General features: G+C 43.1%; 1 protein-coding gene across 2 annotated transcripts in view; it reads right to left on the bottom strand.

Annotated features, from left to right (window-relative positions):
- Positions 1-362: 362 nt before the first annotated feature.
- LOC138298754 (zinc finger protein 34-like) overlaps positions 363-14,998 on the bottom strand; it is a 298,592-nt gene continuing 283,956 nt past the window's right edge. For both annotated transcript variants that reach the window (XM_069236900.1, XM_069236899.1), the window contains one exon: positions 363-3,625. In XM_069236900.1, the coding sequence (XP_069093001.1) occupies positions 2,934-3,625 (692 nt within the window). In that variant the 3' untranslated portion in view covers positions 363-2,933. The remainder of the gene's footprint in view (positions 3,626-14,998) is intronic.

The raw sequence follows: 14,998 nt of genomic DNA on the forward strand, positions 1-14,998 counted from the left end.
AAGGTGAGAGGGCTGTCAAATGCCACATTTTGTGGTGGCCTGTGGGGTTAAACCCAGTCTGAGGAGAATGCTTTTCCTAGTTGTTTACTGTCTACTCCAGCCTCCGTACCATCTTTTATTGTTCATAATGAGGCCGGCCTAAGCTGCCTCTAAGACTCACTCCTGCTGAAACCTCTATTACTTTGGTATTTTATCTGGGTAAAAGATTAAACATGTTTCATCAAATCAATTATCTTAAATTGCCTAGCATTAGATTTTGTTTTTAAAATCCCCTGGAACTCCTACTCCTATATAAACAAAACTTTTAAGCTGCTGTTTAACATACCTGTATCGCATGAACCACATAGTATCCGAGTCCTTGGCAAGAGCGAAATTAAGGCTTTATTTTTAAACACTAGACAGGAAAAAAGAGCCCTTGAGGAATCAAGGAAAACTGTGGTTGTTTTGTACATTTCGAAAATTTCTCAGGAGGGCTATCAATCATACCTCTCTGGGGTGACTAATACCCCGCATTGTTTTGTTCTACTTAGGTTGCGGCTGGACATAGCACACATTTTAGTTGACATGTCTGAAATGAAGCAGTGGTCTCGGATAAGACCCCCTAGCCCATTTGATGGCATTTCGAAGCAAAGCACACAGCACTTTATCTTATTCTGCAGTTTTTAGGAGGTTTTAGGGAAATATTACTTAAACCAATTTTCTTTGCACAGAATATTAGGGATCATAATGCTGCTTTTCGATATATATGTGCACTTGGGAATCCCTCTGTATGCATTAGCTGTGTGCTCTACATTTGGGTTGCGACTTGACTCAGGAAATGTATCACATTTTCATAGCCAGTAAGAGGGCGAGGCTGGGATTTTTTACTGTACTGTTTTTAACTATGTATAGTTTTTTCCCGCTTTATTATTTATTAAATGTTGTTCCCCATGTACATTTATGGTCGCTATGATTGTGCTTAATAAAGATTTTGAATTGAATTGCATACAGAAGTAGCAATAAGGATTCAGTTCTATCCCTACGTGTTTCTCTTGTCATTTATAAAAATGAACTGCACGTGACTGGTTTAAGCAACGAAACAGGTGTCAGCATATTGTGAATTAGATAATTCAAATAGATCACAAGTTCAGCAGGAATGCCACTTTAAAATATTCCGTTAGGTGACTGTTTGTAGGGGAGGAACATGGTGCTGCAAATGCATTAAAGCTAAGGATCATGAAGTTGTGCTGTGCAGGCTCTTCTTTTGGAAGAAACCTCAAACCTCTAAATATTGAATATTCTACGTCATCAGAATACAATTTGATCATAAAGAAAAATTATTTTGACATAATGGATGGTAGACAACAACACAGTGCCTCTTTCTGCTCACGTAAGTAGTTTAAATATTTATTTTAGATCATCTGCCTCCACAAATGGCTGAGCAGAAAAACTAACCTTTAAGAAATGCTCTTTGCCTTTTCACTGGGACAAGAAAGCCACTTACCACATAACATTATAGGACTATGAATAAAAGATTTAGGGCCACATGTTTGTAGCTTTTTTTTGGCCGCAAATGGCCCGATTTTCAGAATTGGGCCGTTTGCGACAAAACAACCCTATGTTGCGTTTCGGTAAACTATTAACAAATCGCAAAATGGGTTAGTGAGTTGGTATTAGGAGGGTGTGTTAAGGGCGTCCTTTTCTAATAGTGACTTGCAGTCCTTTGTACAAATGTTTTGCGACCGGAATGCGGCCGCAAAACATTTGCTTTTTAACACCAATTTCAACTTGGTGTTAATGCAGCCGCTTTGTGAATGCATGCAAAAACGTTTTTTAAGAGCAGGCAGTGGTCTCATGGACCACTGCCTACTCTTAAAAAATGAAACTGAAACATTTCATTTTATTCTTTTTAAACACATCTCATTTTGTTTTAAGGAAAATGGGATGCATTTAAAAAACAAGATAGTTTTATTTAACAGCAATCACAGACATGGTGGTTTGCTGGCCCCAGCAGGCCTTCACTCTTCACTTGTGATTTTTGCTATTCTCAGTGAGTCGCAAATTGCGAACTACCTCATTAATATTAATGAGGTCAGTCTATTTGTGACCCACTGGGAATCGCAAAAAGAACTCAATGGAGTTATGTACATTTGGAATTGTGATTTGCTAATTGCGATTTGCATGGAATTTCAATTAGAAATCGCAGTGCCGAACTCACGTACATGTGGTCCCAAATTCCTTACTCACACCACGTCTTTGTTTTTTTAAATTAAAAATGTCTGTGGATAAAGCAAACTGTTTTTAAACTTATTAGGTAAAAACTGAATGGCTAGTTCAGTTACAATGTGTACTATTTCCCCCAAAGTTATGGTTTTAGGCAGTACATTGTTTTCGTTTATATTGCTGCACAACCGTTATCTCCTTTATTTAGTCATTGGCTAAGCACTGTTTATTTATTACACACAAAAATAGGTAGACTGTGTTTTGCTTTTCTTTTTTATGTTGCTTTCTTCACCCATGCAGAGGTTTTTAAAGTAGACAAATTTTCTATTAACAAACTTGCACTGTACATTTCTCTGTACTTGGTACGTTAATGCTTCACTACATAGAGGTTTTTCTTCAGATGATGACCTATGATTGGTGTTGGCCATCCACAAGGAACAAGTGCCCTTTGCCTGTTTTTCAGGAAAGCTGATAAAATCATGTCTGAAATCGCCAATGAGTGACAAAGAACCTTGGTAAGATAACACACCATTTAGTAAAGCACACATGGACCTTTGGATCATTTGATGGTGAAATATGAAATGTTTATTGTTACTCAACAATACTCATTTTATCGCGCTTGGATGGATGGAATGCTGAGTGGACATGCTGGGACGTGAACTTCTGAATAGGAGATCAAACATAGATTCTTGAAATGGATGCACCAGTCCTCTATGCCACCAGATTCGGCCTTACATATGATGTGGTACTCTGTTCTGGTTATGTGTTTTTTGGTGAGTAACAAGATTTCTCTTCTGACTGTACATTTTCCCACATTCAGTACATTGATAGGGTTTCTCTCCAATGTGCGTCTTCATGTGTCTACCAAGAATTCCCTTCTGGCTAAAGCTTTTCTCACATAGCACACACCGATAGGGTCTCTCTCCTGTGTGTGTTCTCTTGTGCACAATAAGATTTCCTTTCAAACTGAAGCTCTTATTACATTCGTTGCATTGGTATGGCCTTTCTCCTGTATGTAGTCTCAAGTGCCTAAGAAGGTATTCTCTTCTAGTGAAGCCTTTGTCACATTCACTACAGGTATAAAGCATCTGTTTCTGTTGCAGGTCTGTTGGACAAGTAAGCGGATTTGATTGACTAACATTACTCTCCCAGGCATTATGGTACTCCGATCCTTGAGGTTTTTGGCTTTCCTGATATACAGGACAGTGTTCTGCATCATTCACAGCATTTTCACATGCAGGGTTGTCACCTCCCAGTACTCGGATGATTTCTGACCACAGATGGCTGTTATAGGGAGCATCCTTCCCAGTACTCTGAACCGTGTTTGATGTGCCTTTTTCTGGTGACTTTTTGTAAGACTGTGTTTTTGCAGAACACACTTCAGAATCACTTAGTTTTCTTAATCTGTGTATCACTGCAACACCTGTTGGGTTAAACACATTAGGTCAAATAATTAGCATTTTAAATGTAAGGGAAAAGTACAAACTTTTATTGCTATCATTTTCGGGCGCATTTACAAAAAAACAGCAGAATGCGGTGCAGTTGCCAAAGTTGCTGCAGGGCGTTGCACTAGCGAGAGCAGACCAAAGCTATACTTACTAATACGACTTGCAGCTGCTCTCTTTTTCTTTAATGTGCTCTTTAAGGCTGCCTAGCCCTCACGTTCAGAACAAAATTCTATGTCTAGATATTTTTAAAACATTTCCTGCTTTGGATGTATGATGAGCTGTACAGCACGCGAATAAAAACGAAATGTCATTTTGTAGATACAGATTTGCATCAGGCAAGGAAAGTCCAAGTATCACCCATGGACCGCTCCCTTAACTCGAAGTCGAACAAAGCAGAGCTGGAAAGTACATACCTTATCAAGACTCTGCTTTGCGGCAGCACAAAGATTTGATAACTCTGCATTTTAGTTTGCAATGGGGAGGTACTAGGATAACAAGATTCATATATATCAATGATGTATCAAATTATTGTATGTTAGTAAAATATCACAATGCCGAACACAAAATATATCTATAGACAATTCCACAAGGAGGGAAATACAGATTATCTACATTTACCTATTTTGTGCTAAAAAGCTGTGCAGAAAAATGCCTACTTATCCCTGATAAATGTCTTTGATGACTTTTAAAACCATTTTAACACACACTTGGTGACTGAGTATCTTTATCACCAACATAATGGTCCACCCACCGATTTAGATACGGTCAGGCTGTCGGAGAAATTGCTGTATGTCCATCCCCCAATGTGGATGAGTGGACATATAGCCATTTCTTTTTTTTACTGTCCGTCACTGCCAGGCAAACCTAGTGGTAAAGTAAAGTAAAATGCAAATCATGCCCCCCTCATCATGTGAAATGACTCCCATGGTGAGGGGACTGTTACTTTTTATTTTTAAAAAGAAAATTCTGTTTCAGGATTTTCTTTTTGAAAATAAAAAAAATGAAAACTGTTTAGGGCAGTGTCATGGTGACGCAGCACTCCACCAAACAGTGAAATGCATTGGCAGTTCCGCCGTGATAGGGGCTCCTATCAAAACATTATGAATTACCTTCTGCTTGGTGCTCATTTATAAATTTGGCACTATGTGGGACAGATTAATCTACTCTGTCCCCTAGTGGAACAACGGACCATCTGCCCAATTATAAATTAGGTCCAAAGATCGCTAATGGATTCAATCGATATTCTGGAGATATTTTGGGGCACATTTACAAGCCCCTTGGGCTGCCATAGCGAATAGTTTTTTTACACTATGGCCGGGCAAACAGTCCCCCACACAGTGCCGCATTTACAAGCTGGTGCAATGGTACCATTGCACCAGTTTGTAAAGCCTTGCACCACATTATACGTGCACTAGGTACAATGTATGCAAGGTAGGTGTTCCTCCGCAAAAAGGGCAGAAGAAATGGCGCAGTGAAATCTACAAAATTTCACTGTGCCATTCTGCGCCGCCACAGCATCATTTTTTTAACGCCTGGTAAGACGCTGTGCTGTTTTTAATGCCCCCCCCCCACCTTTGCTGGACTAGCATCAGAATTTTGATGCTAGTCCAGCAATTCTATGGTTTAGCACCACAACTGCTTCAGAATTTCTGACGCAGCTGTGCAACACGGAGTACTGTACTGTAAATACAGTGCTCACATGGCATCGTTAGGGGGGCGCAGGGCAGCGCAAGAAAACTGGCACATCGATCACGATGCTCCAGTTTCTTGTAAATGAGGCCCTTGTTCCAAGTCTGAAACTCTTACTGTTCTTAATGTTAATGTTTGCAAACACCTAAAACAATACAAAAACAGAACAAATACATTATCAAATGGTAGACAGTGTTGCATACTTCAGAAATTGTGTGCACTGTCCCTTGAAGTTAACCTTATCTTTTTACGATGGTGTTGGTCGCCCAAAAAGAGAATAACTCGTAACTTGAGGGCTTCAGAGCCTCAAGTTCAATGGCTCCTCCCACAGGAGGATGGTCATCAGAGGCAGATCACTGACTTAAAGAAACACCTCGAACCCAAAAGGCACAAAGGGCTTTCTTTTCAGGCCACAAAAGTCCCTTTCGATCAAGCAAGCTAGCATGTCAACCAAGTGATGAACTGCAACAAAAGCATCAGGGACAAACGTAAAACAAAATAATAAAAAGGTGGTGTAGTGAGGGGGTCCAAGCCCCACTCAGCTAACTTACTTTTATAAAGGTACATTTCTTAGGCAGCTATCCTCTGGCGTCTAGTGAAAAGTAGAGAGTACTTCAAGGTGCTAGGTCTGCATCCACAACGTAGCTCCACATTCTGAAAACAACAAGGGGCCAGACAGTGTTGGACTGTTTTTCGGGTACTCTAGCACTACAATATGGGTCAGTTTGATATGGTTGGTAATCCTGTGGGACGAGGAAAAAAAAAAAAAAAAACTCCATACACTGGCCCTTTCAAGCTGGCCCACCTGGCAGTATCACATTGCCAGACAGGCCTCTCCAACACTGCGACCAGACATAACTGGTCCAGTGGTGATCAATGAGCTGGAGCAAAGCTATTGCTTATATGTCCAAGTTTAGGTAATTGTACCATGTCTACTGCAAATCAGTAATTGTATCCTTCAGATACAAATGGTGTAGTGAATCATACTGGGAAGTAGTTTCTGTTCTCAGAGTCTGGGAAGATCCTCTCGTTGGAATGGATTGGAATGATCACTGTCTGGCACTCTTTACAGGAGGCTACTCTGGTGGCAAACTTTCTGTGTTCCCTTCAGACACGAATGAAAACAGAGAACAGCAGAAGAAGAAGAAGAAGAATTAAGGCTATCTTATGTGGGCAGTGACTATCCACCATCTTGCAATTGTCAGTCGTATAGTATAAATGCTATCAAATAGTTACAGGCAACCCTAAGGTGAGGTGCATCAGTAGTGTTTGCACATACGGTCTGATGAGCATAACCAGTTGTTGCCCAAGGGCCAGATTCACAAAGAAAGTTTGGAAAGCACAGGCAGAGATCACCACCACCGTCTGTGCATACTTTTTTTACTTTCTGGAAATCACAAATGTTCACAGAAGTATACAAGGGAAACTGCTCCAGGTGCAGGTTTTCAGGCGCACTTCTGGGAACATCATGTGATATTCCCAATGGGCTTCTATTCCCACTGAGAAGAGTTCTGCATAGCAGAGAACTCTATACAGAGAGATTAGTATCCTGTTCACACACTTTTTATTTCTTCGTGTGAAAATTGTTCTTCTCTGTGGCAGAAGCCCTTCCCCCAACACCCAAATGAAATATGGGGATGGTCCATTTTCCGTTGCACCTTCGAAAGAGATTTATATTAGCACTTCGTTGGAATACACATCCTACTGTTTCCAGGGAGGAAAGAGGTACAAGAGAAGTTTCTGAATGTCCACAAAGTTACACATTTGTTAGGTTCAAAAAGTTCCAAGGCTAACTATGGCTTACGCGGCCCATTTTGAAACCCTGATTAGGATTTAGGAGTGCAGAGAACTCAGTACTCTTGGCAGAGATCTCAACAAGTATAAATTGGTTTTACGCTAGTCAGGGATCCCTTTATGAATTCCTGGAATGTGTAAAACAGATACATTCTGTCATAAAATTATGTTTCAGCCCAAATTCACCTTTGTAACATCCCAAATATGCATAATAAACATGAGCGCCCTCCATTTATCTGAGTGTTAGACCTGTCAGCGTTAGGGTGGCCTTCCCCCGAACATTTTGCCTCCTTGCCTCATCTTCTTGCTAAATTGTTTTGTTGCCCTTAGGACTCTGAGCACTTTACAACTGCTGACTAGTGCCAATGTGCATGTGCTTCTCCCCTAAACATGGTGACACTGGTGTATACACAACTGGCATATTTCATTTACCTGTAAGTCCCTTGTAGAGTGATACACTCTATACCCAGGGCTTGTAAATTAAATGCTACTAAAGGGCCTGCAGCACTGCTTGTGCCACCCACACAAGTAGCCCTTTAAACATGTCTCAGGCCTGCCACTGCAGAGCCTGTGTGTGCAGTTTTCCTGCTACTTCGACTCAACATTTAAAACCCTTTGCCGAACCTTAATCTACCCTTTTATTACACATAAGTTACCCCTAAGGTAGGCCCTCGATAGCCCATAGGGCAGGGTGCTCTGAAAGTAAAAGGTAGGGAATGTTAAGTTTTGCATGTCCTAGTAGTGAAAAAACCTACATTTGTTTTTGACTACTGTGAGGCCTCCTCCTCCCATAGGTTAACATTAGGAATTACTTATTACAATTTTAAGCTGTAATTTCTGATGGAGAAAAAGTAGCTATGTCATGTTTCATATCACTGGAACAGTAATGATAAATCCTCTTTATTGGTAAAATCGGATTTAACATTATTATTTTCAGAAATGCCAATGCAAAAATTGGACATTTCTTGGCTCTTACCGCTCTGTGTGACTGTAGCCTGTCTCCAATACAGTCTGGGGTGGGTGACAGCTACACTTTGTGCATTCTATGTAGACAGCCACAAACACAGGAAGGTTAGATGTGTCTGAGCACTCATCTGCATTCTGATGGCTCTTCCTGGGCAGGAAGGGAGGGACTTACACTTACAACTAAGTAGGAAGTGCCTGTCCCCACACAAATGGCTGATTATCCCTTACTGATAGTTTGGAGCCAGGACTGGGAAGATAGGGCTTTTGTGTACTTCAAAGGCCCTTCTTTGAAGTCACCCACACTTCAAAGGCTCAACTGGTTATAAGTATTGGGTCACTGACCCAACCAAATTGGACACTTCTGGACCTACAGTGTCAGAAGAACTGCTGTGCTGCTTCAGCGATGTTACTCTGATGGCCTTCTGACCTGCAAGGACTGCTTTTCTGCTGTGCTGCCATGCTGCTCTCTGACCCTGCTGAGGGACAGCTGGTCTCTGCCTTGCAAATGATGTGATCTCCAAGGGCTTGCTGGATTGCCTCCTGTTGCTTGGAACTCAGGGATGTCAAAGTCTCTAACCCTGCTCCTGTGCCTGGTTCACTGGAAGTGGTCCCAGATAGTTGTACCAGAGAAATCGATGCATCTCCAATTTGCCTGGAGCACAACCAATGCATCAACCCTGTTGCGGAGTAGAACCACTGCATTGCTTTCATAACCAATGCATGGCCTTATAAGGCTGATGTGCAAAACTGCGCATTGCTGTCGCAGCAGCTCGGAGAGTTTGCCACATCCCCTCAACTGTGTGGAAAAACCCGGCACATCGCACTTTAGAATCAACGCCTCTCAGCTCAGCGCTTCATCTCCAGAACGGATGCATCGCCATCACTGCATGAAGAAAACTGATGCATCACCTCAACTGCGGGCCAAGCATCGACGCTTCGGTCATCTGAAACACGCATCTTGCTGTTGCAACCAGGATCAAGGTACTCTGTTCACCAGGCCTGCGTAGCTCTTGTCCCTGACCTACCTCAACTGTTGACTTTGCCCTGTTTCAGCGTAACCAGATAACCCCCATTGGCACTTATTGCTTCTGGGTACTGCAACTGTTTCATCCCTTAAAAATTAAATAACTCAACTTCTACTTATTGGATTTTTGTTGTTTTGGTATTGTTTTATTGATAAAATTATTGTATATTTGTCTAAACGAGTGTGGAGTATTTTTGTGGTGTTTTCTTTGTTACTGTGTATGTGGGTTGCCTCTTTAGATAAGCCTGACTGTTCTGTGCCAAGCTACTACAGGGTAAACACAGGTTATATTTTAGTGTGTATCTGGCTTACTTTGACTAGGATTGTGGTTCCTGCTTGTACAAGGTGCATACTCTGACAACCAAAAACCCAATTTCTAACACCAAGCTTTTGAACTTAACTTACACAAGAAGACCAGCAACCGGCCCTCTGGATGCATCTACTACACCCCACGGACTATATTTATGCTGACAGGAGTCAGGGCTTTGGTGAAGGAGTCACACTGGGCATCCCCTTAACAGTACAGGTTGGGGAAACAAACTGACGGTATTACGTCTTAGGGCACCCCTAAAGGATATCTTTGAGTAGTGCCAACATGCAGGGTCCTCCAGCAACCTCAAAAGTCCAGCGGTACAGAAACTGGATCCTACAAGACCTGCAACACATATCTCCACACCATCTTCCCTTCTCTTTCAAGTCCCTTCCATTAACAGACAAAAAAAACCTCAGTCAACCTCAACATTCTAGGACGGCTGTGCTCCAGCTGTCCAGTCATCACAGTTACAGAAGAACAGGATAGCAGCACACTACATAGAGAGCAATAAAATGCTAACAGCTGGGTATTAAATGGCACATTCCAATTATATACCAAAGACATCATGGATAATGCAATATGATAGTTACTCTCTATAACAGTACAACTGATTCCAATCAATGTAGAGTAAATCCCAGTAGAGAAGCCTAGGTCAAATAGCCTGCCTGAGGTTCTCCTGCCATACCTAATACACAAATACTGTAAAATATATAACATGATACAATCTTAGATATTGCTATTTGGCTACATACTTCAACTTTGTAGGACCCATGAACCATCCACCATGCCGTGTTTCTTACACCAAAACTCATAATCCTTTTGCTAATATCCTTGAGCATTAATGATTATTAGACGATTACTTTCGCAAAGTATTCAATACATGGTCTTACCCTACTTGTGTGTTCCAAAACCACCACCATCACTAAGGACATCCCATTCGCCATCTCAACCAATCAAAGCTCTTGAATGATGATGATTGTTTTCAAATATACTTTTACGAGGTTAAAAAATGTAGCAAATGGAATATCGAAGCAGTGCTATTAATTTATAGAAAAGAAAAAAATATAACTTTTTGAAGTTGCTGTCTAATCACCAGATGTGAGACAAACTGTGTCTCAGACGGTGGGATATGGAGATGGTGTAATTGTTGGCAGGAGAGTATCAGCCTCAGGGGGCATTAAGGGGCACATTCTAGGAGCTGTGGAAGCACATCAGACGACCAGTCCAGCGGAAAAATAAATCCAATTGCTGGTGCATGATGATGTAAACCAACCTTCGCATTCGGATTATGGAAAGGTGGCCTTAAGAGAGGAAACACAAGAGAGCTCTGTACCAATCCACACACTTGTGCTGAAAATAGGAATCCAACTGCTAGGGCCAAAGAGCACTTTGGGAAACTCATCAAAGCCAGTGGGTTAACTTTATAGGTTCTTGAGCTCGTCCCTCATCTGCAGCAGTGGTAGAAGCAAAGTACAAAACAACAAAGTAGAAAAAGCCTTCTCAGAGGAGAAACAAAGAAAATTTGAAAATAATCTTATCTACGGGCTTCTCTTTAACTGGCTGGGTAACAGCATCAGCAGGTCGATTTTGGGCAAGCTACTCCTCACAAGCAGCCAGTCCTCAGAGCACTTTATAAAGTACCTTGGCCTTGACAGTTAGTGGGATGAATCTGGGCAGGCTCGAAGCACACATCTTCTTCCTCTCCGTGAGATTACAACAACTGCAGGCTGATTCTATCTTGATTTCTTAAAAGAGATCAGCAAAAGGTCCTTTCCTAGCCCATTTTCTAACTTTGTGCTGGACTGGGCTGGTGTATAGAGCCCTGCAGGTTAAACAGCTTTACTGAAGTTAAAAGGTAAACTGATATTATTGGCATCAAGATTCGTCTTATATCCAGGAACTGTGTTAGTTGGTGCCAGACCAATTGCCCATTGATGGTGTTGCGTGTCTAAATTTATAGTGACCAATCAAGTACTTGTGCATTCAATTTTGTCCACACCACAGTAGTACTGTAATTAAGAATCCAGTAATACAATGTATCTGAATCTGTGGTGATACCAAACATCCCATAATATTTGTAGGAGATGTTAATTAACTCAAGAAAGCCTCAACTACCCAGAGGGATTTTCAAAGACAGCAGCTTACCTTACTGAGATGAATAAAGGATACATGGGATGTGTATTGATACTCCTCATTATCTCAAATGAGAGCACATGGCCATGTCCCTGCCCCTTCTTTTCTCTAAGTGTTTCTTCTCACAGGCTGACTTGCTGAGTCTTGCTCAGACTGCTGATGTAATCAACAAGCCTTTCTATGCTCCTACATAGTATTTGTTGATTCAACACAAACATACAATAGCCTAATCTACGCTGGCTTTAGCAGGAAAGTGGGGGCAAAGGGAGGGAGTCTCCACTAAGGTCTACAACCAGTTCACACCTTCTTGGAGCTGCACAAACACACATGGAATCAATCAATCAATCAACAATTTTTATAGAGCACGCTACTCACCCGTGAGGGTCTCAAGGCGCTGGGAGGGGGGGGGGGGGGAGTTCTGGGGGGAATCAAGGGGAGGGCAGGGAGGGTCACTGTTCGAACAACCATGTCTTGAGGTTCTTTCTGAAGAGCAGGAGGTCTTTGGTTTTGCGAAGGCTGGTGGGGGGGGAGTTCCAGGTTTTGGGGACGAGGTAGGAGAGGGACCTGCCTCCTGTGGTGGTGCGTTGGATGCGGGGACTGTGGCTAGGGCAAGGTTGGCTGATCGGAGGTTGCGTGTGGGAGTGTCGAAGTTCACTCTTTCGTTGAGGTAGGTTGGGCCGGTGTTGTAGAGGGATTTGTGTACAAGGATGAGGATCTTGAATGTGATTCTCTTGTCTACAGGGAGCCAGTGAAGGGATTTGAGGTGTGGTGAGATAAGTTCGTGGCAGGGTAGGACAAGGACGAGGCGTGCGGCTGTGTTCTGGAATCTCTGGAGTTTGCGTTTGAGTTTGAGTGTAGTGCCGCCGTAGAGGGCGTTACCGTAGTCTAGTCTGGGTGACTGTCTTCCTGGTCTCTGGGGGAATCCATTTGAAGGATTTTTTTAGAGTGCGGAGTGTGTGGAAGCAGGAGGAGGTTAGAGCATTGATTTGCTGTGTCATGGAGAGGGAGGGGTCCAGGATGATGCCGAGGTTGCGTGCGTGGTTTGCAGGGGTGGGTGCGGGGCCTAGGGCGGTGGGCCACCAGGAGTCGTCCCATGTGGTTTTGTTGGGGCCGAAGATGATGATCTCGGCTTTGTTAGAGTTGAGCTTGAGGTGGTTAGTGGTCATCCAGTTGGCAGTGTCGAGGAGAGCAGCGTGTAGGTTGGTTTTGGTGGTGGTGGGGTTGCGGGTGAGGGAGAGGATGAGTTGGGTGTCATCTGTGTAGAAGAGGATAGTGATTCCGTGTGCTCAGAGGATGTTGACTAGGGGGATCATGTAGATGTTGAAAAGTGTGGGGCTGAGGGAGGACCCTTGGGGGACTCCGCAGATGATCTTGGTAGTGGTGGAGTGGAAGGGTGGAAGGCGGACTCTCTGGGTCCGGTCGGTGAGGAAGGAGGTGAGCCAGTCTAAGGCTTTGTGTGAATTCCTATGTTGTGGAGGCGTGTGCGGAGTGTGTGGTGGCAGACGGTGTCAAAGGCTGCGGAGAGGTCTAGGAGGTTGAGTGCGACGGTCTCGCCTTTGTCGACTTTGGTCCTGATGTCGTCAGTGCATGCGATGAGGGCGGTTTCCGTGCTGTAGTTCTTGCGGAACCCGGATTGTGAGGGGTCAAGAGTATTGTTTGCCTCGAGGAAGTGGGATAGGCGGGCGTTGACTAGTTTCTCTGCAACCTTGGCGGAGAAAGGGTTGAGGGAGATGTGGCGGTAGTTGGAGAGGGTCTCCGGGTCGGCTTGTTTTTTTTTTTTTAGGACAGCAGTGATTTCCACGTGCTTCCAGGGGTCTGGGTAGGTGGCGGAGTCGAAAGAGGAGTTGATTATGTTGCGGAGTATGGGGGCGATGGTTGGGCTGGCTTTGTTGTAGATGCGATGTGGGCAGGGGTCGGAGGGGGATCCGGAGTGGATAGAGTTTATGGTTTTTTCGGTTTCTTCGTGTGTGGTGGGGGCCTAGGTAGTGAGTGTGGTGGGGGGTCATGAGTGGGGGTTGGGTGAGTGAGGGGTGTGTGTGGTGGGTGTGTGTGGTATGAAGCTGTTGTGGATGTCCAGGATTTTGTAGAGGAAGTGGTTGGAAAGGGCGTCACATAGGGTCTGTGTGTGTGAGGGGTCTATGTTGCTGGCTTTGGGTTTGGCAAGTTCATTAATGATGGTGAAGAGTTCTTTGCTGTTTTGAGAGTTGTTGTCAAGGCGTGTCTTGTAGTGATCTCTTTTGGCGGTGCGTATGAGTTGGTGATGGGTGCGAATGGTGGTTTTGAGGGTGGAGAAGTTGGTTGTAGAGGGTTCTAGTCGCCATATGGAATAGTAGGTATTTGGGACCAGAACCTATTATGTACACATATTTACTCCCAAGGTTCTCAGATGGATAAGTAATCATAGTCAAAACAGACTGCAATGATTTCATGAGGGAGGGCTGGTAAGCAGCGTGTACAAGTTAAAGGAAAAGGACCCTCTCATGTAAGCTGTTCACACTTAATCATCCTTCAAAAAAGCACTGAATACAAATCTGTTCAAGGAAAACTATGACCCGTGAAGAGACTATCTGGACCCCCAGCCCCTAATTGTGGACTAGGCCTTCCACCCAGTATAGCTACCCCTCCCAAAATTCTTAATAATTGCTATTTTGAACGGAAGCTCCAAAAGAATACTCCTTTGCCTGGTGCCTGATGAGTAATAGTTTTCCACTCCACTGCTAGCTTTTCTGTAAAGTGGCCTTGAGGACCTGTCAGCATGTTGTAAATGAATACATAAATAAACAGCTTCCATTAATTACAAGGTCAAGTTAGGGTCTGGACACAGTGACAGTGGTCACCCATTTTGAAAGGCGATGCAACCACCATCTCCAACAGTTAAAATGTATTCAATGGAGGGACTCTGAAGAATATTTAAGGACGCATCTCAAGACACTTGAGACAGTATTCTGTTGAGGAGAACACATGGAGTTTGATGAAAATGAGGAAAGTCAGGAGCATGATGGCACAGGAGTTGTAGCAGCGCGGCTTCTGACCTTCCAATTACTATGAGAAAAATATTTTAATAGTCCAGTACATGAGTTGTTATTAAATGTCACTCACATCAGGTGATATTGTAAAATAGTAACACTCTGAGTACATTCCTTAACTCTCTATTTCTTGCTGTTAATTCAGATTCCTTGTTTTGTGCAAAAAAGTGCAGAATTTCTTCAGTTTTTCTCTGTATCCTATATATCCTACCGAACTTGAACCATTCAGGGTGGCGATAAGAGAACTCATAGCATCGCCCCAAGGACCAAAAAAAAATCCTATGGCTGAAGGAGATGAAAGCTGCCTGGGATAATCTAGGATTTCCCCACTATTGGAAACACCCTGAACTGATCCCTACTAACGCAAGACAACTTGTTAAAAGAAGATATTGGGAGAAAACTA

The sequence above is a fragment of the Pleurodeles waltl genome, chromosome 1_2 (assembly GCF_031143425.1).
Source record: "Pleurodeles waltl isolate 20211129_DDA chromosome 1_2, aPleWal1.hap1.20221129, whole genome shotgun sequence".
Lineage (NCBI taxonomy): Eukaryota > Metazoa > Chordata > Amphibia > Caudata > Salamandridae > Pleurodeles > Pleurodeles waltl.